This window comes from Bufo bufo, chromosome 4 (assembly GCF_905171765.1).
Source record: "Bufo bufo chromosome 4, aBufBuf1.1, whole genome shotgun sequence".
In the NCBI taxonomy this organism is placed as follows: domain Eukaryota; kingdom Metazoa; phylum Chordata; class Amphibia; order Anura; family Bufonidae; genus Bufo; species Bufo bufo.
This window is the reverse complement of record NC_053392.1, coordinates 133,745,398-133,773,366: the sequence shown is the minus strand read 5'-3', so window position 1 is coordinate 133,773,366 and position 27,969 is coordinate 133,745,398. Positions and strand designations below refer to the sequence as shown.

The 27,969-nt window shown below is 44.8% G+C and overlaps 1 protein-coding gene across 2 annotated transcripts; it reads left to right on the top strand.

Moving 5' to 3' along the window:
• On the top strand, positions 1-27,952 carry THAP4 (THAP domain containing 4). Of its 2 annotated transcripts, none has more exons than XM_040431023.1 (5): positions 1-48; positions 20,547-20,706; positions 21,020-21,129; positions 26,157-26,260; positions 27,736-27,952. In XM_040431023.1, the coding sequence occupies exons 1-5, from the start codon at positions 27-29 to the stop codon at positions 27,853-27,855; spliced, it is 516 nt and encodes a 171-aa protein (XP_040286957.1). In that variant the 5' UTR covers positions 1-26; the 3' UTR covers positions 27,856-27,952. The 2 variants fall into 2 exon arrangements, with proteins under 2 accessions (XP_040286957.1, XP_040286958.1); XM_040431024.1 differs by having other exon boundaries at positions 31-133.
• Positions 27,953-27,969: the final 17 nt, after the last annotated feature.

Here is a 27,969-nt window from a genome sequence, read left to right as displayed (position 1 = left end):
ATCACTTCCTGCCTGCAGAGGGGAGAATGGCAAGTGAGCTGAGTGCAGGTAAAGGATCTGCTGTGGCTGGAGACATGTCCCCTTCCCTGCTGGGGTGCAGCACAGGGCGCCACACCATCACTGGCATATTCTGTTAACCCCTTGGTGTCTTTAGCCCTTTTATTTTTAGGTAGCTATTAACACGCTGTCAAATCTGCACCAGTGAGTTCACAGCAAAACCGCAAGCGGAACTAATGTTGCAGATTTCGTGACCTACCGTATTTTCTGTGGATTTCCATACAGAGTTTCACATAGTCTATGGTGAAGTCCTGCAAGACATATAGAAAAGGCTGCGGAAATACTTTCTACAGTGGGAAAAACTATGAGGGAAATTGACCATCCCCTCTGATCCACAAAACTGACGCCAAAAGTGTGAAAGTTGGCACATGCTGTAGTTGCGCGGAATTTAGCGACTTGTTGGAGGGTTTTAAGAGTTAGATACCCAAAATATAATCAAAATAACTGTGTGGGAGCATAGCTAAAGAACCTGTTCAAAAACACCACACATATAATACAAAAAGCATCTTTATTAGTGTCTGCAAGAAGACATACAAATAATAATATGAGAGACAATTATAAAATACAGCAAAAAGGTGCAAAGACGGGAATATGCCCCATCCAGCTCCAATATCCACATATAGCCTTATAAAACAATACTGTGCAGTGGTTCATACCCAACATTTAAAGGGATTCTGTCACCTGGATTTTGCCTATAGAGCTGCAGACATGCACTGCTTGATCGCCACTAGCACGTCCGCAGTATACATTCCTCATAGCTCTCAGTCCTTTTATTGTGTCAAAAAAAACGATTTTAGATACATGTAAATGAGGTAAGTAAGGTGCCCAAGGGGCTGTTACTAACGTTTCTGGTGCCCAGCCATGCCCACTGTGAAGGAGCCCAGCACCGCCCGCATCCTCCGAATCTCCGCCTTGCTCTCCGACGTCGCAAAGTTAGAGCGCCGTAATCTCGCAGCTACCGCATGCGCAGTTCGTTCCCTGAGGCTGATGCCAACACAGGGAAGGAACACTATGTCGGCACTGACATGTGGCATAGGCCTCATGCACACGGACGTTTTTTTTTTGCGGTCCGCAAAAACGGTTTCTGTTGTTCCGTGATCCGTGTCCGTTTTTTCATCCGTGGGTCTTCCTTGATTTTTGGAGGATCCACGGACATGAAAAGTAAAAAAAAAAAACTAAGTCAAGTTTGCATTGAAAATGATAGGAAAAACGGACACGGATCACGGACACGGATCACGGACGCGGATGACTATCTTGTGTGCATCCGTGATTTTTCACTGACCCATTGACTTAAATGGGTCCGTGAACCGTTGTCCGTGAAAAAAATAGGTCAGGTCCTATTTTTTTCACGGACTGGAAAAACGGATCACGGACGCGGAAGCCAAACGGTGCATTTTCCGATTTTTTTCCACGGACCCATTGAAAGTCAATGGGTCCGCGAAAAAAAAACGGAAAACAGAACAACGGCCGCGGATGCACACAAAGGTCGCGTGCATGAGGCCATACTCACGCATGCGCGAGATTGCGGCGCACTAACTTTGTGACGTCGGGAAGCAAGGAGGGGATTCGGAGGATGCGGGCGGTGCTGGGCTCCTTCACAGTGGGCATGGCTGGGCACCAGAAACGTTAGTAACAGCCCCTTGGGCACCTTACTTGCTTCACTTACATATATATAAAATAGTTTTTTTGACACAATAAAAGCACTCACAGCTATGGGGAATGTATATTCCGGACGTGCTAGCGGCGATCTAGCAGCAATTGTCCGCAGCTCTATGGGCAAAATCCAGATGACAGAATCCCTTTAATATATACTTCCTCCATTGTTTTGTATAAGTATAGGATCAATTTCCAGGGCCATAGGGCCAGATTTATCATTAGCTCAAGTCAGAATAATGGAGTGAAAAAGTTTCTAATTTTTCCGCAATCGCTTAAACTGCGCAAAAAAACGCTACTTTTATTGGTTCTGCACTATGCTCGCCAGTTTTCTGAAAGTGGGCGTGTTTTCTTATGTAAATGAATCTCTAGACAGATTTACTATTGCGACTATTTAAAAAGTCGCAAAAAATGTGCAATTTTACTCCAGTGAGGACCATGCTTATCTTATGCGACTTTTTAATAGAACATGCGACTTTTTCGTAAAGATGTGCGACTTTTGTAAAGCTGCTTACTGACGGATAAACTGCTACCGTCAAACCACATTTATTACAGTCTTAAAGGGCCGATCAGAAATCTGACTTGGCTAAGGCCTCTTTCACACTTGCGTTGTCCGGATCCGGCGTGTACTCCACTTGCCGGAATTACACTCCGGATCCGGAAAAACGCAAGTGTACTGAAAGCATTTGAAGACGGAACCGTCTTCCAAATGCGTTCAGTGTTACTATGGCACCCAGGACGCTATTAAAGTCCTGGTTGCCATAGTAGTAGTGGGGAGCGGGGGAGCGGTATACTTACAGTCCGTGCGGCTCCCCGGGCGCTCCAAAATGACGTCAGAGCGCCCCATGCGCATGGATGACGTGATCCATGTGATCACATGATCCATGAGCTTGGGGCGCCCTGACGTCACTCTGGAGCGCCCGGGGAGCCGCACGGACGGTAAGTACACTGCTCCCCGCTCCCCACTACACTTTACCATGGCTGCCAGGACTTTAGCGTCCCGGCAGCCATGGTAACCACTCTGAAAAAGCTAAATGTCGGATGCGGCAATGCGCCGAAACGACGTTTAGCTTAAGGCCGGATCCGGATCAATGCCTTTCAATGGGCATTAATTCCGGATCCGGCCTTGCGGCAAGTGTTCCGGATTTTTGGCCGGAGCAAAAAGCGCAGCATGCTGCGGTATTTTCTCCGGCCAAAAAACGTTCCGTTCCGGAACTGAAGACATCCTGATGCATCCTGAACGGATTTCTCTCCATTCAGAATGCATTAGGATAATCCTGATCAGGATTCTTCCGGCATAGAGCCCCGACGACGGAACTCTATGCCGGAAGACAACAACGCAGGTGTGAAAGAGCCCTAAAACTGACTTTAGCCATATGTGAAAGTGGAGTGAGCTGTCAGAGTAATGATAAGGCTACATTCACACATCCGTGCTGTGTTGCGGACCCGCAAATTGCGGGTCCGCAACACACCAGCCCGTCACCCCCCATAGAAATGCCTATTCTTGTCCGCAAGCTGCGGACAAGAATAGGACATGCTCTATCTTTTTGCGGAGCTGCGGACCCAAAATCGGGGCCGCGCTCCGTAAATTGCGGCTGCAGACAGCACACTGTGTGCTGTCCGCATCCATTCCGTCCCCATAGAGAATGAATGGGTCCGCACCCGTTCCGCAAAATTGCGGAACGGATGCGGACACATTTTGCGGACGTGTGAATGGAGCCTTAATCTGGCTCTATGTGTCCACAAAACACTGCTGATCAAATGCCCCAGCAGAGCAGTGGGCTATGAGGCACAGATATTACCAATAGCAAAACAATAGAATAAAACAAAAGATGTTATTACAACCTATGCATATGGTGACAATAGACCTACATTAGGCAGAGGCATGAGCAAAGCACAGTGTAAGGCCTCATGCACACGAACATATTTTCATTCCGTGTCCGTTCCGTTTTTTTACAGACCGTATACGGAACCATTCATTTCAATGGGTCCGCAAAATAAACGGAAGGTACTCCGTGTGCATTCCGTTTCCGTATGTCAGTATTTCCATTCTGCAAAAAAATAGTACATGTCCTATTATTGTCCGCATTACAGACAGGGATAGAACTGTTCTATTAGGGTACAGCTGTTCCGTTCCGCAAAATACGGAATGCACACGGATGTCATCCGTATTTTTTACGGATCCGTTTTTTGTGGACCGCAAAATACATCCGGTCGTGTGCATGAGGCCTAAGGCTACATGCACACGAACGTATTTTGTTTCCGTGTCCTTTTCCATTTTTTTTGCGGATAGGATGCGATTCATTTCTATGGAGTTGTTAAAAAATGTGGATAGTCAACCGTTTGTTTTTCGTGTCTGTTGTCCATGGTTCCATTCCGCAAAAAAATAGAGCATGTCCTATTCTTGTCCGTTATGCCGGCAAGGATAGGCATAGACAAATGGATCCGCAAAAAAAAAACGGATGCCATAAGGACGTCATCCATTTATTTTATTTTTTTGCAGATCCGCAATTTGCGGACCGCAAAACACATACAGTCATGTGCATGTAGCCTAAGTCTAAACATACCGTTTGCAGAGCTGGAGGGGGCAGAGAAAGAAACCCCTCTCTGCCCCCTCCAGCTCTGCAAACGGTATGTTTAGACTTACACTGTGCTTGGTCATGCCTCTGCCTAAGGCCTCATGCACACGACCGTTGTGTTCCGTTCCGCAAAATGGGGTTCCGTTGTTCCGTGGTCCGTTTCCGTGTGTCTTCCTTTATTTTTGGAGGATCACCAGACATGAAGGAAAGTAAAAAAAAGTCTAAGACAAGTTTGCCATGCAAATGATAGGAAAAAAACGGACACGGACGCGGATGACAATCTTGTGTGCCTCCACGTTTTTTAGCGGTCCCTTTGACTTGAATGGGTCCGCGAACTGTTTTAGAAAAAAATAGGACAGGTTATATTTTTTTGACGGACTGGAACCACGGATCACGGACGCGGATGGCAAACGGTGCATTAGCCGAGTTTTCAACGGACCCATTGAAAGTCAATGGGTCCTCAGAAAATCACGAAAAATGGAACAACGGACACGGAATAAAAGAACGGTCGTGTGCATGAGGCCTAAGTATGTAGGTCTATTGTCACCATCGTTTGTTTTATTCTATTGTTTTGCTATTGGTAATATCTGTACCTCATAGCCCACTGCTCTGCTGGGGCATTTTATTAGCAGTGTTTGGCCTCATGCACACGACCGTGGTGTGTTTTGCGGTCCGCAAATCGTGGATCTGCAAAACATGGATGGCGTCCGTGCGCGTTCCGCAATTTGCGGAACGGCACGGACAGCCTTCAATATAAATGCCTATTCTTGTCCGCAAAGTGCGGACAAGAATAGGACATGTTATATTTTTTTAGCGGGGCCATGGAATGGAGCAACAGATGCGGACAGCACACGGAGTGCTGTCTGCATCTTTTGCGGCCCCATTGAATTGAATGGGTCCGCATCCGAGCCGCCAAAACGGCGGCTTGGATGCGGACCCAAACAACGGCCGTGTGCATGAGGCCTTTGGTGGACACTATGGCCCTGGAAGTTGATCCTATACTTATACAAAACAATGGAGGAAGTATATATTAAATGTTGGGTATGAACCATTGCCCAGTATTGTTTTATAAAACTATATGTGCATATTGGAGCTTCATGGGGCATATTCCCGTCTTTGCACCTTTTTGCTGTATTTTATAAATGTCTCATATTATTATTGGTATGTCTTCTTGCAGACACTAATAAAGATGCTTTTTGTATTATATGTGTGGTGTTTTTGAATAGATTCTTTAGGGTTTTAAGAGTGCCTACACACAGCGCGTTTTTTCCGTGCAGATTTTGTACTCAGCCTTTTTTACTCAAATTAATATTTTCTGTTTAGGGTAGGGTTTAATAGGGGTATTCAGACAAGAAACGAGGACAGGGAACCAAATCCTTTAAGGGGTGTCCCTGGGTTGAGGCCTATGAAGGGACGCATAGGGAGAAATAGGTTCTTATCGTTTGTCCGCATGTTGCGTTGTCCTGGATTTCCTACCAGTGATATCATCATCAAGTCCTTCCTCGCCACGTACCTCTTATATGAGTCCCCTATAATCCTCAAATAAGGGACATTGGGCTATTTCAGCAAACCGTGAGTAACTCTGGAGAATTTTATCTTGATCTGAGATATTAAGCATTTCAATTTGTATACATGTTGTCTTGATCCATGGGATCTGAGCTTGATCTGAGCTAACGTTTTAATAGATTATTGAAAGGTATATTTTAGATTTATGGGAAGGTGTTCTGGATTTTTCCAATACTACACATAATAAAGTTATATGTTACCCGAGAATGCAGATGATATGCAGAGTCTAAGGGAAGTCAGCTCTAAAGTCTGTTCTGATCATTGGGATTTTTCTTCTGGGGTCTCTCCTTTCTTTCTTTGTTTCTTCCTTTATTCTCTCTTTGTTGTGTGTGGTTTATTATCAAAAACGTATCAGTTAGACACACCTTCCCAACTTGGAGTTTTCCAATCATTGTCGATTAGGCGTGTACATATGATAATGACTGTGATGTCACTGTATTACCCAGAATGCATTTCTGCTGTTGGTGTAATGTTACTTATTTATACCTAGGTGGCACTAGTGCATAAGCTATTAGCATAATTAACAGTAAGGGTTGAATGTCCAGGTCTGACTTCATCTTACACTCCATACACATAACATATGGAATCCTAAATCAGAGCTACAGGGATTAACTTTGACACATGTATCATATAAAGCATAGGCCTTAGGTACCATTTTAGACATCTCCCAACTATCAAATTTATGGTACAGATAAGAATATAATAGACCTTGTACTCTCACAGACATGTGTGCCCCCTCTATCACTTCAACGGGTGATTCATTGTTAGTTAAAATAACACAGCTTTCCCTGAATGGGAACTCTTTAACAAAGTCTATACTTAAAATTCTTCTCACCATATTTTAGGAGTGCATGCATTCCTAGTGAGAAATATATAGGATAATAGATGCATTGACGTCCTTTATAATATTTAACAAAATAAAATAATACATATGTCCTATTGATTATCTTATACAAAAAAAAAAAAAATAAGGTTCATTATATGTGTATACAGACACCACAGATTTTCTGCTTCACCAATAGACATCAACTGTAGGGGTAATTAGTACCAGATATGTCTAGAGAATATCCTTATCTTAGTCATAAATCTATAAAGAGACAAGAATGACTCTTCTCAAACTGGTACATCTATAGAGAAGAAACCCTATGAACAGTGTCCTTTCCATGAACCTATTTTGGCCAACTTTAAAAATACATACAAAAATGGTGAATATATCACAATATGGCCTCATATAATCAAATCCACTATAATTAGGATATTTAGATATAAATGTTATACACCTAGGAAAAAGGCACAACAATTTCTGGTGCAGACTGGGTGTACTGGGGAAAGGGACCTGCCAGCAGGCCCATCTCATTTACCATTTTATACTCTTGTTTCAGGTGTAGAAAATGGTCTAGATGTAAGACAGCTAGTAAGCCGTCTTACATTCAGAAGCGTCAGTGGATCTGAATGACGTTATGAAGAGGCCGGGGCTTCTTTATAACTTTCCACTGCCAGTGCAGGACTTTATTAAGATCGGCATCTAAAATGCTGGTCTTAATAAATGTGCCCCAAAGTTAGTAAATATGCCCCCTTGTTCTTTCAGTTAGAGGCAAAGGGGGCTCTCCAGTTTGCTACTGGCTACTAACTTCTTCAGTGGTTTCCTGTAAGTGGAGTTTTACCGATTGTTTTTATAATTACCATAGTAGCCACTAGGAGGCAGTAAAGGATTGCACCTATTAGAAACCTATTAATTTGGTTTAGCTCTAAAGTCAAAGTTACACATTTGTGAGCAGTGTAATAAAATACACAGAGTTTTGTTTGAATATTCTGTTGTGGCTTTCATTACTGACGGCAGCCACAATGCTCTGCCGAATCCGTCACACGACAGACACCAGCAGCACCCAACAAATCCCATTGACTAAGGGCTCATGCATACGGCCGTAGTTTTGGTCTGCATCCGATTCGTGTTTTTTGAGGATCGGATGCGGACCCATTCATCTCAATGGGGCAAAAAAATATAACGTCCTATTCTTGTCCATTTTGCAACAAGGATAGGACATTTCTGCAGGAGAAAAAATAACATGGCGGCATGCTCTCGGACGGTATCTGTGTTTTGCGGATCTGCCATTTGCGGACCTCAAAAACTGATAGATACGGTTGTGTGCAGGAGCCCTTACAGAGGGGTCTATTAGGTTCTGTCATGGTGTCACGCATGTCGTACTATTTTTTTCTGCCAAATATAAAGGAATCTGCTGTGGATGTCCTGACACGGATGTGAACAGAGCTATATATATATATATATATATATATATATATATATATATATATATATAAAGAAGGACGTATATATGTGTGGATGTATTTATGTATATATGTATGTGTGTTCTGCGATCACTCAAAAACGCAACCATTGATTTCCATGAAACTTGGTATACACATCCCTTGCTACCTAGAAAGAAATCTTCTGGGGGTCTCAGCTCTCTAGGACGTACTGTTCCTGAGATATTCCCCAAAAATGACCTGCATTAGCCAATACAAGCCTGCAAGTCTTTCTCTTCATATCCTAACTGCCATACACACGGTCACATGTCCCTTATCAGCCAATAGAAGCTCGCAGGCCCTTAGTCTCCACATACACACAGTTTTACTCAGGTTTCCATAACAACCTAGCCATTTTTCTTCACTGCTGTAGGTCAGCTTTAGGCTAGGGCTACACGACAACAATAAGTCGCACAATACATAGAGCACAACTACACTGCTACATGTGTCGCGCGCCAATTTTTCTAATGATAGTCTATGGTGTTGCACTGCGACATGTGACATGCTGCGACTGCGACAGGGCAGGGAGCTGTGGAGGTCACTGTTAAATAGGCAGGCACTGTGGAGATCACTGTTAAAGAGGTGTTCACTGTGGATGTTACTGTTAAGGGGGCAGGCCGCTGTGGACGTCACTGTTAAAGGGGTGGACACTGTGGAATCCACTGTTAAAGGGGCAGGGGCCACTCTTAAAGGGGCAACTGCCGTGGAGGTCACTGTTAAGGCAGCGGGGTATTGTGGAGGTCACTGTTAAGGGGGGCGGGCCCCTAAGGGAGGTCAAAGTTGCTGTTGAGGTCCCATTTTAAAGTGGCAGGGCACTGTGGGGGGGGGGGGGGGTCAGTGCTAAAGGGGTTGTCCGAGTTCAGAGCTGAACCCGGACATACCTCCATTTTCACCCAGGCAGCCCCCCTGACTTGAGCATCGGAGCAGTTCATGCTTCGATGCTCTCCTTTGCCCTGCGCTAAATCGCGCAGGGCAAAGGCATTTTTAGGAGTTCCGGTGACGAACCGGGCTCTCCATGGGGCTGCCAGGAAGCCCGGTGACGTCACCGGCACTGATGGGCGGGCTTTAGCTCTGCCCTAGCCAGTAAAACGACTAGGGCAGCGCTAAAGCCCGCCCATCAGAGCCGGTGATGTCATCGAACACACTGCTGGGCGGAAGCTTCCGCCCGGCAGTGTGTTATGATAAACAAAAGAGCCTGTGCACTGTTATGGGGGATACTTTCGATCTCTTTTAACGACACACACAAACATTAAATGAAATATACCTGTGCAAAGCCGGGTCCTTCTGCTAATAAATATATATATATATATATATATATATATATATATATATACAGTACAGACCAAATGTTTGGACACACCTTCTCATTCAAAGAGTTTTCTTTATTTTCATGACTATGAAAATTGTAGATTCACACTGAAGGCATCAAAACTATGAATTAACACATGTGGAATTATATACATAACAAACAAGTGTGAAACAACTGAAAATATGTCATATTCTAGGTTCTTCAAAGTAGCCACCTTTTGCTTTGATTACTGCTTTGCACACTCTTGGCATTCTCTTGATGAGCTTCAAGAGGTAGTCCCTGAAATGGTTTTCACTTCACAGGTGTGCCCTGTCAGGTTTAATAAGTGGGATTTCTTGCCTTATAAATAGGGTTGGGACCATCAGTTGCGTTGAGGAGAAGTCAGGTGGATACACAGCTGATAGTCCTACTGAATAGACTGTTAGAATTTGTATTATGGCAAGAAAAAAGCAGCTAAGTAAAGAAAAACGAGTGGCCATCATTACTTTAAGAAATGAAGGTCAGTCAGTCAGCCGAAAAATTGGGAAAACTTTGAAAGTAAGGGCTATTTGACCATGAAGGAGAGTGATGGGGTGCTGCGCCAGATGACCTGGCCTCCACAGTCACCGGACCTGAACCCAATCGAGATGGTTTGGGGTGAGCTGGACCGCAGAGTGAAGGCAAAAGGGCCAACAAGTGCTAAGCATCTCTGGGAACTCCTTCAAGACTGTTGGAAGACCATTTAAGGTGACTACTTCTTGAAGCTCATCAAGAGAATGCCAAGAGTGTGCAAAGCAGTAATCAAAGCAAAAGGTGGCTACTTTGAAGAACCTAGAATATGACATATTTTCAGTTGTTTCACACTTGTTTGTTATGTATATAATTCCACATGTGTTAATTTATAGTTTTGATGCCTTCATAGTCATGAAAATAAAGAAAACTCTTTGAATGAGAAGGTGTGTCCAAACTTTTGGTCTGTACTGTGTGTATATATATATATATATATATATATATATACACACACACACACACAGTTTCATTATTTTTGCGGCCGCACAAACACTTAAATTTAAACTTCATTTAAATGTGCCCTAGTATATTCCTCATAGTACATTCAGCGTTCTAGTAGCCCACTAAGGGCTCTTACACACAAGTGTGTCCCTTGCGAGAATCACACTCTGTGTGAGAGAGGGATCGCGAGAGAGGAAGCGCACGGCATTATCATGATTGATAATGCTGTGTGCCTCTGCCTGACTGCTTTATGTAACTATGATTCTGTTACAGAAAAGTCACGCAGAGGCACACAACATTATCAATCATGATAATGCTGTGTGCTTCTGTTAGTCCAGAACGCACAATCCATCTCTCACACGGAGCGTGATTCCCGCAAGGGACACGCTCATGTGAAAGAGCCCTAAATTTGTACCTACCTTATACTGATCCCGAGTTACATCCTGTATTGTAATCCTGTCTCACCCACACTCATAATGTTCCAGGATGCTCCCGGTATTCCCTATTTTTAACATCACACAGAACTTGCTCTTGTGATTTGTATTTTGGAGTAAAATACAAAAAATTGCATCACAGGAGCTAATTGAATCTATTAGGGATTTATCAACTGTATTTGATAGAATATTGTGCAATTGTGAATGAAATTCTGCACTATGAGTTCGACTACATTGCGCGGTCATGTCATGGTTGCAACACGGCTGTTGCTGCTGCTATGGCTGTAGAGGCTGCGGTAGGCCCTAATTAAATTATTTAGGACCGCCCTGTTTATTCGGTCTGCATTGTTAATGACAGCACAGCACCTGCAATACCACGTGGCCATTAACAATGCAGACCGACTAAAGAGTATGGTCCCCATTAGATAGGTGTCAATTGAACACTCATCCTGTTGACGGCTATCTTTCCGGATCCCCCTTCCCCATATACACGCATGCTTGGCTCGTCTGATGTGCATGTATTCTTAGTAACAAAAAAAGATATAAGCTGCTGCTAGATACTTCTTGTGGGGGTCAGTCCCATGAACAAGAGGATTGGGCAGTTGAAATCCCTACAGCCCCTTATCTCCCCTGACACTTAAAGTGGTCATACAAATTAGTCTAAAGTTGATCAAAATGGATAATTACAACCAAACATTAACAAGCGATTTCTAGCCAACCAATAATAGACTATTACGATTTGAAAAGAAGTTGGCCGTGTTTAATATTTTTGCCTGATCGGAAGAAATATCTTTCTTTGAAAGAATGTTCCCAGAAAGATCTTTTGTCCATCACCCGGTTTCATTGAAAGTGTATGAACAGTTTCATCAACTCTGACGGCCAATATGGAGTAAAATATGTATGACCGTGTCTGTGAAATGACTGTTCAACAGATTTTTGATTGTTCAGCCATCAACCAACTTCTGTGTAATGTGTATGTCCAGCTTTACTGTCGGAAGAGACTTAAGACGCTATTCATACACCATGGAGGTCGGCTGGTTCCGGCAAAATCGATTTGAAAGGGTCAGATAATATACATCTAACTAGCAGAAGGACTATGAGGAATATACTAGGACACATTTAAATGAAGTTTAAATTTAAGTGTTTGTGCGGCCGCAAAAATAATAAACTGTGTGTGTATACACACTAGCAGAAGGACCCAGCTTCGCACAGGTATATTTAATCTATTTCATTTCATGTTTGTATGTGTCGTTAAAAGATATCGACAGTATCCCCCATAACAGTGACCCCTACAGCACCCCGCCCCTTTAACAGTGAACTCCACAGTCTCACACCCCTTAACACTGACCCCCCCCCACAGTGCCCTGCCACTTTAAAATGGGACCTTCACCGCAGTCTGGCCCTTTAACAGTGAGTTTCACAGCATCCCACTCCCTTGACAGTGACCTCCTCACGGGCCCGCCCCCTTAACAGTGACCTCCACAGTATCCCGCTCCCTTAACAGTGACATCACAGTAACAAGCTCCCTTAACAGTGACCTCACAGTACCCTGCTACATTAACAGTGACCTCCACAGTACCCCGCTTCCTTAACAGTGACCCCCACAGTAACCCGCTCCCTTAACAGTGACCTCACAGTACCCTGCTACATTAACAGTGAGCTCCACAGCAGTTTCCTCTTTAATAGTGGCTCCTGCCCCCTTAACAGTGACCTCCACAGCACCCTACCCCTTTAATGCTAGGGCTACACGACGACATGTGTCGCGCGACATTTTGTCTCAACAATTTTTATAATGATAGGCTATGGTGCCACACTGCGATGTGGCATGCTTCGACTGCGACACGACAGTCGCAAAAAATCCATCCAAGATGGATTTTTCTGCGACTGTCGCGTCGCAGTATGTCACATGTCGCAGTGTCTTAAAATGGGACCTCCACAGCAGCCCATCCCCTTAACTTTGACCTTCACAGTAGCCTGCCCCTTTAACAGTGAGTTTCACAGCACCCCACTCCCTTGACAGTGACTCCACAGTACCCTGCTGCCTTAACAGTGACCTCCACAGCAGTTTCCTCTTTAATAGTGGCCCCTGCCCCCTTAGCAGTGACCTCCACAGTGTCCGCCCCCTTAAAGGGCTTCTGTCAGCCCACTAAACCGTTTTTTGTTTTTTTTGCTTAATAATAACCCCTACACTGCGATTTATCCATACATAAGTAAAATAATAATTTTGGTTCAGTAGAATTTGCTAAAACCCTATTTTTATAATATGTAAATTACCTTGCTACCAGCAAGTAGGGCGGCTACTTGCTGGTAGCAGCCGCATCCTCCGATGGTAATGACGCCCCCTCTGCTTGTTGATTGACAGGGCCAGCGGACAGGATCTTTCTCCGCTGGCCCTGCCTGTTTTCATTCAATATCTGGCGCCTGCGCCGCGGCCGTACCTATCTTCAATCGGTGCAGGCGCACTGAGAGGCGGCCACTCACTCGGCAGCTTCATCCTCAATGCGCCTGCGCCGGGTGTAGATGTGACGTCATCGGCGCAGGCGCATTGAGGATGAAGCGGCCGAGTGAGTGGCCGCCTCTCAGTGCGGCTGGGTTGTTATGGAAACCTATAGTAAAACTGTGTGTATGCGGAGACTAAGGGCCTGCGAGCTTCTATTGGCTGATAAGGGACATGTGACCGTGTGTATGGCAGTTGGGATATAAAGAGATAAAGAGAAAGACTTGCAGGCTTGTATTGGCTAATGCAGGTCATTTTTTGAGAATATCTCAGGAACGGTACGTCCTAGAGAGCTGAGTCTAAAACCTTCCTGGACACCTGATGTACCTGTGTGCCAAATTTGGTGAAGAACGGTCAAGTCGTTTGGTCGTGCATAAAGGACAGACAGACGTCGGGACAGACAGAAACTCATTGTGTACCGGCATGTTACCTCTACCATCAGAAATTGATCGATCAGTTTTTTAGTTACATAGCAATGTGTGTAGCAAAAACAGTTGGAGCATCCAAATTCCATGCAGCTGCTGTGTAGGGGCGTATGACCCCCACAAGATTTCTTTCCAGGTAGCAAGTGATGTGTATACCAAGTTTAGTTGAAATTGATGGTTGCGTTTTTGAGTGATCGCGGAACATACATACATACTTACATATATACATCCTTCTTTATATATATAGAAGAAGAGGATAGAAGATGTGTGAGAATATAGTAACATAGTTTATGAGGCCGAAAAAAGACATCTGTCCGGCCTGTTATCCTGCAAGTTGATCCAGAGGAAGACAATTTTCCCCACTTTAGGGGAAAACAAAATCCTTCCCGACTCCAGTCAGGCAATCAGAATATCTCCCTGGATCAACGACCCCTCTCTAGTAGCTATAGCCTGTAATATTATTACACTCCAGAAATACATCCAGGCCCCTCTTGAATTCCTTTATTGTACTCACCATCACCACCTCCTCAGACAGAGAGTTCCATAGTCTCACTGCTCTTACCGTAAAGAATCCTCTTCTATGTTTGTGTACAAACCTTCTTCGTAAAAATAATCAGTACAAGATAAATATTGCAACCAGGTACTGTATTTAGGCTTTACAGGGGTTGTCTCACTTAGGCTACTGTACTTACACACTAGCGTTTTTACTGGATCCGGCAGGGCTCAGCAAAAACGCTTCTGTTACTGATAATACAACTATCTGCATCCGTTATGAACGGATCCGGTTGTATTATCTTTAACACAGCAATGATGGATCCGTCATGAACTCCATTTAAAGTCAATAGGGGACGGAACCGTTTTCTATTGTGTCTGTGAAAATGGATACGTCCTCTTGACTTGCATTGTGGACCTGTCTTGCTCCGCATCCCATCACGGAAAGAAAACCGCAGCATCCGATATGAGAAAGCAACCAAACGGAACGGAATGCATTTTGAATCATTCCATTCTGTTCAGTTACATTTTGTCCCCATTGACAATGAATGGGGACAAAACGTAAGCGTTTTTTTTCCAGTATTGAGACTCTATGGTTACTTTCACACTAGCGTTTCTATTTTCCGGTATTGAGATCCATCATACTTTCACACTAGAGTTTTTGCTCTAGTGTGAAAGTAGCCTTAAGCAAATGGCATTTATCATGTAGAGAAAGTTAAAGGGGTTGTCTCATCATGGACAATGGGGGCATATCGCTAAGATATGCCCCCATTGTCTTATAGGTGTGGGTTCCACCGCTGGGACCCCCACCTATATCGAGAACGGAGCCCCGCAAGGTGGTGGCTGGAGGACTCCGGTCCAGCCACCACCAAGCCGGCTCCCCATAGAAGTGAAGAGGAGCGTAGCGCGCATGCGCGGCCCCCGGTCCCATTTATTTCTATAGGGCCGACTGAAATAGCCTAGCCCTCCTTCACTTGGGGGCCCCGTTCTCGATATAGGTGCTGGTCCCAGCGGTGGGACCCGCACCTATGAGACAATGGGGGCATATCCTAGCAATATGCCCCCATTGTCCATGTACAGACAACCCGTTTAATACAAGGCACTTACTAATGTATTGTGATTGTTCATATTGCCTCCTTTGCTGGCTGGATTTATTTTTCCATCACATTATACACTGCTCGTTTCCATGGTTATGACCACCCTGCAGTGCAGCAATGGTGGCCGCGCTTGCACACTATAGGAAAAGGCGCTGGTCTTTCTGGTGGCTGAGACCGCGGGAGCACATATAGGCCAGGCTTTTTCCTATAGTGTGCAAGTACGACCACAACTGCTGAACTGCAGGGTGGTCATAATCCCTGGAAGCGAGCAGTGTATAATGTGATGCAAAAATGAATCAAGCCAGCAAAGGAAGCAATATGGACAATCACAATACATTAGTAAGTGCCTTGTATTAACTTTCTCTACATGATAAATGCCACTTGCTGAAGTTAGACAATACCTTTAGGCCTAGTTCACACAAACGTATGGCTTTTATAGTTTTTTGCGGTCCGTTTTTCACGGATCCGTTGTTCCGTTTTTGAGTTCCGTTGTGTTTCCGTTTCTGTTCCGTTTTTCCGTTCCGTTTTTCCATATGGCATATACAGTATACAGTAATTACATAGAAAAAATTGGACTGGGCATAACATTTTCAATAGATGGTTCAGCAAAAACGGAACAGATACGGAAGACATACGGATGCATTTCCATATGTGTTCCATTTTTTTTGCGGACCCATTGACTTTAATGGAGCCACGGAACGTGATTTGCGGCCAAATATAGGACATTACGACTCAAAATTGGGTGAGCACTCAACAACTGGCATTTAGAGGTTAAAAGTTTAATTAAACACTAAAAATATTAGTAATACACACATATATAGAATAAAATAACATAAAATACAATTCTGTATGCTATAAATCTGTCAATTCGCATAAATATACACAAGGGAAATTCACATTCAATTGGTGAAGAGTCTCTGTTGTAGCACAATATATAAAGGATATTCTGTGGAAATTCGCAATCTACTACTGAAGAATCTCTATTTGTAGTACAATGGTAAAATATTCTATTTTTTCACTGCCTTATGACCTGTCTGTATCTGGTATATACACTGCTCAAAAAAATAAAGGGAACACTTAAACAACACAATGTAACTCCAAGTCAATCACACTTCTGTGAAATCAAACTGTCCACTTAGGAAGCAACACTGAGTGACAATCAATTTCGCATGCTGTTGTGCAAATGGGATAGACAACAGGTGGAAATTATAGCCAATTAGCAAGACACCCCCAATAAAGGAGTGGTTCTGCAGGTGGTGACCACAGACCACTTCTTAGTTCCTATGCTTCCTGGCTGATGTTTTGGTCACTTTTGAATGCTGGCGGTGCTTTCACTCTAGTGGTAGCATGAGATGGAGTCTACAACCCACACAAGTGGCTCAGGTAGTGCAGCTTATCCAGGATGGCACATCAATGCGATCTGTGGCAAGAAGGTTTGCTGTGTCTGTCAGCGTAGTGTCCAGAGCATGGAGGCGCTACCAGGAGACAGGCCAGTACATCAGGAGGCGTGGAGGAGGCCGTAGGAGCGCAACAACCCAGCAGCAGGACCGCTACCTCCGCCTTTGTGCAAGGAGGAACAGGAGGAACACTGCCAGAGCCCTGCAAAATGACCTCCAGCAGGCCACAAATGTGCATGTGTCTGCTCAAACGGTCAGAAACAGACTCCATGAGGGTGATATAAGGGCCCGACGTCCACAGGTGGGGGTTGTGCTTATAGCCCAACACAGTGCAGGACGTTTAGCATTTGCCAGAGAACACCAAGATTGGCAAATTCGCCACTGGCGCCTTGTGCTCTTCACAGATGAAAGCAGTTTCACACTGAGCACATGTGACAGACGTGACAGAGTCTGGAGACGCCGTGGAGAACGTTCTGCTGCCTGCAACATCCTCCAGCATGACCGGTTTGGCATTGGGTCAGTAATGGTGTGGGGTGGCATTTCTTTGGAGGGCCGCACAGTCCTCCATGTGCTCGCCAGAGGTAGCCTGACTGCCATTAGGTACCGAGATGAGATCCTCAGACCCCTTGTGAGACCATATGCTGGTGCGGTTGGCCCTGGGTTCCTCCTAATGCAAGACAATGCTAGACCTCATGTGGCTGGAGTGTGTCAGCAGTTCCTGCAAGACGAAGGCATTGATGCTATGGACTGGCCCGCCCGTTCCCCAGACCTGAATCCAATTGAGCACATCTGGGACATCATGTCTCGCTCTATCCACCAACGTCACGTTGCACCACAGACTGTCCAGGAGTTGGCAGATGCTTTAGTCCAGGTCTGGGAGGAGATCCCTCAGGAGACCGTCTGCCACCTCATCAGGAGCATGCACAGGCGTTGTAGGGAGGTCATACAGGCACGTGGAGGCCACACACACTACTGAGCCTCATTTTGACATGTTTTAAGGATCAGCCTGTAGTGTGTTTTTCCACTTTAATTTTGAGTGTGACTCCAAATCCAGACCTCCATGGGTTAAAAAATTTGATTTCCATTTTTTTTATTTTTGTGTGATTTTGTTGTCAGCACATTCAACTATGTAAAGAACAATGTATTTCAGAAGAATATTTAATTTATTCAGATCTAGGATGTGTTATTTTTGTGTTCCCTTTATTTTTTTGAGCAGTGTATATTGATTTTCCACAGTATACTTCTAATTATATCCAACAGTCTGATATATCGGTCAGTGGCCTTCATCAGTGATCACTGATGAAGGGAAGGAGAGTTCCCGAAACGCGTCTGACCTGGATCGCTTAATCAAAGAAGAAACATCTGCGCAACAATCTGCATGGCCATGCGAGAATTATAACAACTATAACTAATAAACGCAAAAATACAAATGTGATAGCACTCTGCAACCAGCATTCTGCCCTGCCTCTATGCTGGATGAGGCATTGGTGTACATTTTGGCCAAAGCGTAATAAGCCACTCACCACGTCAAGGTCGCCTCTATGGAGTGGTCCCTAACACTAGTTCCTACCTGTTCATGGGCCATGACAGCCACACAAAGTCCAGAGAATGCAAGTCAGCATGCACGCCAAGCACACTCTGCCTCTAACCCCGTCCGGTGCCATTACAGCTTTCATCAGATCCAGGGATGCAAGTACCAACATGCATGCTGAGCCCACCATATACTTCTCCTGGAGCCAAATGGCTACTGGTAGGTTCTATATAAGCAGACTCAGTTTTATACTGACTTTAAAACCAGCCTCCAGGACAGATTGACTGGTCAGGTGTGCATGACTGCATGGAGATCGCCACGCCTCCAATATATACTACAAAGAAAAAGTGTGGGTGATTGAGTCAGCACAACCCTGTATGTAGGTGCACATCACTATGGCGAAATACATATACAAACGCAAAAATACAAATGTGATAGCACTCTGCAACTAGCATTCTACCCTGCCTCTATGCTGGATGAGGCATCGGTGTACATTTTGGCCAAAGCATAATAAGCCACTCACCACATCAAGGTCGCCTCTATGGAGTGGTCCCTAACACTAGTTCCTACCTGGCTGAATGCTGGTTGCAGAGTGTTATCACATTTGTATTTTTGCGTTTGTATATGTATTTCGCCATAGTGATGTGCACCTACATACAGGGTTGTGCTGACTCAATCACCCACATTTTTTCTTTGTAGTATATATTGGAGGCGTGGCGATCTCCATGCAGTCATGCACACCTGACCAGTCAATCTGTCCTGGAGACTGGTTTTAAAGTCAGTATAAAACTGAGTCTGCTTATATAGAACCTACCAGTAGCTATTTGGCTCCAGGAGAAGTATATGGTGGGCTCAGCATGCATGTTGGTACTTGCATCCCTGGATCCGATGAAAGCTGTAATGGCACCGGACGGGGTTAGAGGCAGAGTGTGCTTGGCGTGCATGCTGACCTGCATTCCCTGGACTTTGTGTGGCTGTCATGGCCCATGAACAGGTAGGAACTAGTGTTAGGGACCACTCCATAGAGGCGACCTTGACAAGGTGAGTGGCTTATTACGCTTTGGCCAAAATGTACACCAATGCCTCATCCAGCATAGAGGCAGGGCAGAATGCTGGTTGCAGAGAACTATAACTAATACCTGGAATTAAGACGGACTTTGTTTCGCTTGTTGCGCTAGATACAAGTCACGTGAGCGGGTTAAACCGGAACAGAGCCTCAACTCCCGCGAGAAGTCGGGTGAGTTAGCGGAAAGAGCACGCAGAGACATGCCAACTGTGTCCCGCGTTGCCCTCGCCAAACTAGAGGAAGGCTTGTAACAGGAACGAGGAAGGTAAGGAGAGACTACCTCCATAACCCGTTTAAGGACCGGCATGAACGGTAATATAAGACTATAAGAGATATCACTTAACCAGCCAACACAAATCGGAATATGTGCGCAATATGATATGAATGGACATTATCACTAAATATGGGCCACTGACCGATATATCAGACTGTTGGATATAATTAGAAGTATACTGTGGAAAATCAATATATATACCAGATACAGACAGGTCATAAGGCAGTGAAAAAATAGAATATTTTACCATTGTACTACAAATAGAGATTCTTCAGTAGTAGATTGCAAATTTCCACAGAATATCCTTTATATATTGTGCTATAACAGAGACTCTTCACCAATTGAATGTGAATTTTCCTTGTGTATATTTATGCGAATTGACAGATTTATAGCATACAGAATTGTATTTTATGTTATTTTATTCTATATATGTGTGTATTACTAATATTTTTAGTGTTTAATTAAACTTTTAACCTCTAAATGCCAGTTGTTGAGTGCTCACCCAATTTTGAGTCGTAATTTTATAAATCCTGATTAGAGGGTGGGTGTCCCTCTTGAGGGTTTGCAGCACCATTTCCATAATTTTGTCCGGAGTGAGCCACCATTCCGGAATATAGGACATGTTCTATCTTTCAACGGAACGGAAATACGGAAACGGAATGCATATGGAACACATTCCGTTTTTTTGGCGGAACCATTGAAATGAATGGTTCCATATACGGACCGTATACGGAACACAAAAAAACGTCCCGTACACTCGCAAAAAAAAGTTTGTGTGAACTAGGCCTTAACCTGTATTTAATGGTGAATATATTTATAAGATTGTATCAGAGGATTTTATTCACTTACAATAATGAAATGTGTTACTTTTATAGCTGGTCCTCCCCTGAACCCGGCTGTGGCACCACTGGCCTGGATGCTAGGAACATGGGTATCTGATCCTCTTGGTGAAGGAGAGTTCCCCTCAATCCCCTCTTTTCATTACAAGGAAGAAGCAGTCATCTCACATGTAGGACAGCCAATGCTGAATTTCACGTGAGTGATGATGTAGAATCGATGATGACTGTTTGCTGTATAGTTTAGTAGCCCATGTCATCCCATGGTTCAATTTGTATTGCACGTGGCCAGCTGCTTACAGAGAGTTAAAGAGCAGTTTGTCTGTGCATTACATATCATGTGATAGTCTAGGTAGGTGCTATTGCTAGAAGTGGTACTCCTTAGTGAGACTGCAGACTAGTCCATGGTTAGGAATAAGGAAATCGGAGATGTAAAGGTAAATGCAGCTTTATTGTACATATGTGTATTAATGGCAGTGTACTCACCTGGCTGGATTTATGCTGTGATGCAGGTTTTGTGCCTCTAACCCGGAGACAGGGAAACCAATGCACAGAGAATGTGGATTCATTCGTGTGAAGCCTGGGACCAATCAAGTGGCATTTATAAGTGCCCAGAACACAGGTAATGTCAATATAGTACCAACACAGGAATTCCTGGAATACATGTATATATATGATATCTCCAGAGAAGCTGTTACATGTACAATTTACACTCCTTAACATCAAAATTGCAATACCAAGAAGAAAAAGTCCTGGAATTATGGGAATCACAGGATCGATAGACACGTCTAATGCAGTGGCGTAACTAGAGTTCTGTGGGCCCCAGGGCAAACTATGAATTGGGGCCCCCCACCCCCAATTACCCGCAACCCCATTACCCTGCCACTCGCTTTGTATATATATCATTTGGCTCCCACCCAGACTGTGTATATTTCATTTGGCCCCCACCCAGACTATATATATTTCACTTGGCCCCCACCCAGACTGTATATATTTCACTTGGCCCTCACCCAGACTGTATATATTTCATTTGGCCCCCAGACTGTATATATTTCATTTGGCCCCCAGACTGTATATATTTCATTTGGCCCCCACCAAGACTGTATATATTTCATTTTGACCCCTGCATACAATTGAATGATTGGCTGCCCCTGCCCCCTTCTCACTCTGTATAGATTTTATTTATAAGGCTGCTGCGGGCTGCATTCCAGCCTCCATTGCCGTCTTGCTATGCAGTGTTATAGCCTTTAAGAGCGGTGGTGTGAAGTCAGTGGAATACCTGTAGCTCCACGTCTGGCTCATAGCCCAATGTTGTGCAGACACCTTCTTATGGTTTGTGTAGACACGGTTTGCAGCCCTAGGCTTGGAATTTGATGTCCAATTTCTTCTAAACAAAGCAAAACCATTAACAGATTTATTTAACCAATCACTGGCAACAGGAGTCGTCCCAGAAGATTAGAAATTAGCAAATGTTGTGCCCATTCACAAGAAAGGTAGTAGGGAGGAATCGGGCAACTATAGGCCAGTAAGCCTGACATCAATAGTGGGGAAATTAATGGAAACCATACTTAAGGAGAGGATTGTGGAACATCTAAAATCCAATGGATTGAAAGATGAAAAACAGCATGGGTTTACTTCAGGGAGATCATGTCAAACTAATCTTAAAGATTTTTTTGATTGGGTGACTAAAATAATAGATGGCGGAGGTGCAGTAGACATCACTTATCTAGATTTTAGTAAGGCTTTTGATACTGTCCCACATAGAAGGCTTATCAATAAACTGCAGTCTTTGAGCTTGGACTCCCATATTGTTGAATGGATTAGGCAGTGGCTGAGGGACAGACAACAGAGTGTTGTAGTCAATGGAGTATATTCAGACCATGGTCTTGTTACCAGTGGGGTACCTCAGGGATCTGTTCTGGGACCCATATTGTTTAATATCTTTATCAGTGGAATTGCAGAAGGCCTCGATGGTAAGGTGTGTCTTTTTGCTGATGACACAAAGATTTGTAACAGGGTTGATGTTCCTGGAGGTATACACCAAATGGAAAAGGATTTAGGAAAACTAGAGGAATGGTAAAAAATCTGGCAACTAAAATGTAATGTTGATAAGTGCAAGATAATGCACCTGGGGCATAAAAACCCAAGAGCAGAATATAAAATCAGTGATACAGTCCTAACCTCAGTATCTGAGGAAAGGGATTTAGGGGTCATTATTTCAGAAGACTTAAAGGTAGGCAGACAATGTCATAGAGCAGCAGGAAATGCTAGCAGAATGCTTGGGTGTATAGAGAGAGGCATTACCAGTAGAAAGAGGGAGGTACTCATGCCGCTCTACAGAGCACTAGTGAGACCTCATTTGGAGTATTGTGCTCAGTACTGGAGACCATATCTCCAGAAGGATATTGATACTTTGGAGAGAGTTCAGAGAAGAGCTACTAAACTGGTACATGGATTGCAGGATAAAACTTACCAGGAAAGATTAAAGGACCTTAACATGTATAGCTTGGAAGAAAGACGAGACAGAGGGGATATGATAGAAACTTTTAAATACATAAAGGGAATTAATACTGGCGTGCCCAGGGTGTTTGGCACCCGGGGTGGGTCATTTCTCTGGCACCCCCCCCCCCCCCCCCCCAATAATTGACCACATACCTCTTACATCCAGGGACATCTCCTGTCATGAAGACCTTCTCTTTCCTCTTCTCTTCCGTTAGACCGTCATGAGAAATTCTTTCAGCCGCATCTCGTCTCTACAGAGTTTGTAACACAGACATGTTAGATTTCTCAATTTTTCCATCAACCTCCCCATCCTGGTGTCCCCACAGTGTCCTCCTGCTGCCACCCACAATACCTGTGCCCGTTGTGCTCCCCAATGTTCCAGGTACTATACTGCTGAAAAATAGTGACCCTAATAGACATAATTGGAGTCCTTTATCAAACTGGTGTAAAGTACAGTAGAACTTGATTTCCAAAAGAGCTGTTAAAAATGAAAGGTGGAATCTGATTGGCTGCTATGGGCAACTAAGCCAGTTCTACTTTACATCAGTTTGATAAATGACCCCAAATGTTCCTATAGTGTCTACAGCAGCTATAATGTCCCCTAGAGTGCCCCCAGTAATAATAATAACACCCTATATTGTGCTCCAGGTAATGATCCCTCTATAGTGTCCCCAGAAATAATAGACTAGCCTCTACAATGCCTCTCCAATAGAAAGGCCCCCATGCTGCCCCCCACACAGTAGTGTCCCCCACACTGCCCCCATACAGTAGTGTCACCCACACAGTAATTTCCCCCACACTGCCCCCCACACAGTAGTGTCCCCCACGCTGCCCCCACACAGTAATTTCCCCCACGCTGCCCCCCACACAGTAATTTCCCCCACACTGCCCCCCACACAGTAGTGTCCCCCACACAGTAGTGTCCCCCACACAGTAGTGTCCCCCACACAGTAGTGTCCCCCACACAGTAGTGTCCCCCACACTGCCCCCCACACAGTAGTGTCCCCCACGCTGCCCCCACACAGTAGTGTCCCCCACGCTGCCCCCACACAGTAATTTCCCCCACGCTGCCCCCCACACAGTAATTTCCCCCACGCTGCCCCCCACACAGTAATTTCCCCCACGCTGCCCCCACACAGTAATTTCCCCCACACTGCCCCCACACAATAGTCCCCCCACATAGTAGTGTCCCCCACACTGCCCCCATACAGTAGTGTCCCCCACACAGTAATTTCCCCCACACTGCCCCCACACAGTAGTGTCCCCCACGCTGCCCCCCACACAGTAGTGTCCCCCACATTGCCATCCCTCTCATAATAAATTCCCCCCCCCACTCTGCCACACAGTATCCCACTATATTCCCCCCCACGTCCTCCTGTGTGCACCCCCCTCATGTCCCCCAAAGTTGCCACATTATAAAATAAAATAAAAGTTTGCCCCCACACGTCCTCTGTCCACCCCGGCCCCCTCATGTCCCCCAAAGTTTGCACATAAAAAAAAAAAAAAGGAAACCCTAAAGCTAAATACTTACCTGCGCTTGCTTGCAGAGTCCCGGCACTGTGCTGCTAAGTCCCGGCACTGTGCTGCTAAGTCCCGGCACTGTGTTGCTGAGTCCCGGCACAGGCGCCCGCGATGACGTCATCACGCGCGCGGGGCAGGTAACTATGTGCTCCGCTCCCTGCCCCGCTGCAGTATGTGGGACTGGGTCACGGGTGTCAGCACTTCAGCAATGAGCGCTTCCATCTGTATTGATGGAAGCGCTCATTGCTTCTGGGCCTGCTGGCACCCCCGTCAGAGCTGTTCCCCCCCCCCCCCGGGCACGCCACTGGGAATTAACAAGGTAAAAGAGGGAGAGAATATTTAAAAGAAGAAAAACTGCTACAAGAGGACATAGTTTTAAATTAGAGGGGCAAAGGTTTAAAAGTAATATCAGGAAGTATTACTTTACTGAGAGAGTAGTGGATGCATGGAATAGCCTTCCTGCAGAAGTGGTAGCTGCAAATACAGTGAAGGAGTTTAAGCATGCATGGGATAGGCATAAGGCCACATTCTATGTTTCTACTGTATATCCATGGGATTATTGCTGGGATCCAGGTTCCCTGCTCCTCTTAAATGCAAAGCATGGAGGGTAGGAATTTGAAAGGAATGATGGTCCAGCATGCAAGCTGCCAATCAATTGGGCTGATGGGAGTATGTCAGCAGTTTTGACCTTACAGAACTGCTGACCAGTGATGGTCAGTTCGCAGTGTTCGCGAGCGAACACATGCGGGCTGCCATCTTTAGTAAGGTAGACTCACCCGTCCGGCGATGCACAGGTAAGCCCTTACCTGTGCCTGTGTCGGGAGCCGGTCTGAAATCAAATGCAGTCACCGGGAGCAGGCAGTTCCGAGAACAGCCCAATGAAGGCCCCCGGCGGCTGGTCTAGAAACTGCCTGCTCCCGGTGACTGCATTTGATTTCAGACCGGCTCCTGGCACAGGCACAGGTAAGGGCTTACCTGTGCATCACCGGACGGGTGAGTCTACTTTACTAAAGATGGCAGCCCGCATGTCTTCGCAGGCGAACACTGCGAACTGACCATCACTGCTGCTGACAGGACTAGGTAGAGGCCATAGAGAGCAGGACGAACGTGCAAAATATTATATTATTATTAGCAGTAGTGTGAATAGCAACTTTTATTCCACCGAGGTGCCACTCCCGCTAGTTAAATGGGACAACACTGCACTACACGGAGCAGCGATACCAAGTATATGTGAGTCTGGCTTGTGGTCCTAAATAAACATTGGAGAGGTTGCAGTGCTCACACAAGTGCCGCGGCCCCTGTATATTAACATGTATGCATACTGTGCTTGCCATTTTTACTTTTATTTTTAATACTACAAAACTAAAACTTGCTCCATAATAATAAAAAGAAAATAACTTTCTGGGTCATTATTTCATATGCACTTTCATCAAGTCACAGGACGAGAACTCCCTCTTTAAGCACCAAATGTACAGAACATTACAAAACTGAATAGAACTTTCTGTGATCTCTTGTTTTAATGCCTTTCCCTCACATAAATGCTGGTATTGCTGAGATTTCTCCTACAATCATTTACGCAGATTTACCTAGGCCTTCCATAAGATCTGTACGTCTCTTAACTTTCAGGTGTAGTTGAGGTGGAAGAAGGAGAAGTCCAAGGAGAGCAGCTCACTCTGACCTCACATTCACTAAGCAGAATCAGCTTTGCCAAAGAACCTCATGTACAGCAGGTAAGTGTGCGTATAAGGCCTCTTGCACACGACCGTGGTTTGGTTCCGCATCCGAGCCGCATTTTTTGCAACTCTGGTGCGGACCCATTCACTTCAATGGGACCGCAAAAGATGCGGACAGCATTCTGTGTGCTGTCCGCATCCGTTGCACCGTTCTGTGGCACCGCAAAAATTATAGATCATGTCCTATTCTTGTCCATTTTGCGGCCAAGAATAGGCATTTCTATAATGGGCCTTCTGTTCCGGTTCGCAAATTGCAGAAGCCACACAGACGGCATCCGTGTTTTTCGGATCCGCAATTTGCGGACCGCAAAACACGGCACGTTTGTGTGCAAGAGGCCTAATGAAGACACAATATACAGCGGCACTTCAAATACAGATTGTCCTGTGACCCAAGCAATCACCTGATGTTAGATTCTGTTTTATACACCAAATGGCTCATGTTGGTTCATTTAGTAACTAAGGGGTCCTTTACACGGGCCGATGCAAACTGTATGATCATTCAAATCCCCCATATAGTTTGTATATTGTTGGCAGCACATTCACAGTTTAAACAGGGGAATATGCTGCCGACAAACATTCAGTTTTACATTAAAGGGGTTATCCAAGACTGAACTGTTCTTCCTGGGGCACTCTGTTTACATATTAAAGGGGCATCCTCTCTTCCTAATTAGCGTATCATATAAGGCTATGGATTTGATGAGGATTTAGGCTTGGGTTATGTGCATAAATCCACAACAGATCCACTAACAAAAAAAAAAAATGCTCCGATTTTTGGTAGTGATACTGTGGGAAAAAAAAATCACAAGAACAAGTAGCATGCTCTGTCTTCTCGTAAATTCCACATGGTAGGACCATACATTAGCCCCATTAGATGACAATGGAACTACTCCTTGGGTGGATCTGACACCACAATGTCAGCCTCAGATTTCTGCTGCGGATCCCTCCCCGTGCTTGCGTGGGTTTCCTCCGGGTACTCTGATTTCCTCCCACACTCCAAAGACATACCGATAGGGACCTTAGATCGTGAGCTCCATAGGGGACTGTTGGATGCTAATGTCTGTAAAGCACTGCAGAATATGTCAGCGCTATATAAGTGCATAAAATAATAGACATGACAGATTTAATTCCAACATGTGAACACACCGTATGAATCCTCACTGCAAATCCACAGCATATTCTAGTACAATACACGTGAATGGAGTTTTTAAAACCGCATCCACACACACAGAAGATTATTCAGAGGGTGCAATGGGTAAAATCTGATGTCATGGCGGCTGCATCTTTACAGCTGGGGCCGAATCCTGATGCTGGGGTATATTCACATACACTGTGAGTAGATGAGCTGGCATGGTTTGGCTCATTAGATTACATTTAGCCAAAAAGGCATGTTTCTTCCTAAGTCTAGATAGTCCTAATAGGAACACATGCATTATTCATGACTGATGCATGTCGCTGTACTCCTTCCCTTACAGATCTCACGTACCTTCCGTCTGACCGCCGAAGGGAAGTTGGAGCAGACTGTTTTCATGGCAACTAGCAAACAGGCCATGGCTCCTCACTTACAGGTTACATACAAGAAAGTGACCTCCTAACAATTTGCGTCCAAGATACTGAAGAAGTGCCTGTACTGCTCTTATCACGTGAATAAATGTAAGCTGCTGACCGCTCCGGTGGTTATCCATTTCACATCTGCTGTATGTGTGATT

Bases quoted from the DNA above. Each gene is read 5' to 3' on its own strand.
- THAP4 (XM_040431023.1), top strand. From the start codon at position 27: ATGGCAAGTGAGCTGAGTGCAG. The intron at 49-20,546 runs GTAAAGGATCTG...TTACTTTTATAG, and splicing joins GGCAAGTGAGCTGAGTGCAG to CTGGTCCTCCCCTGAACCCG. The intron at 26,261-27,735 runs GTAAGTGTGCGT...CTTCCCTTACAG, and splicing joins AAGAACCTCATGTACAGCAG to ATCTCACGTACCTTCCGTCT.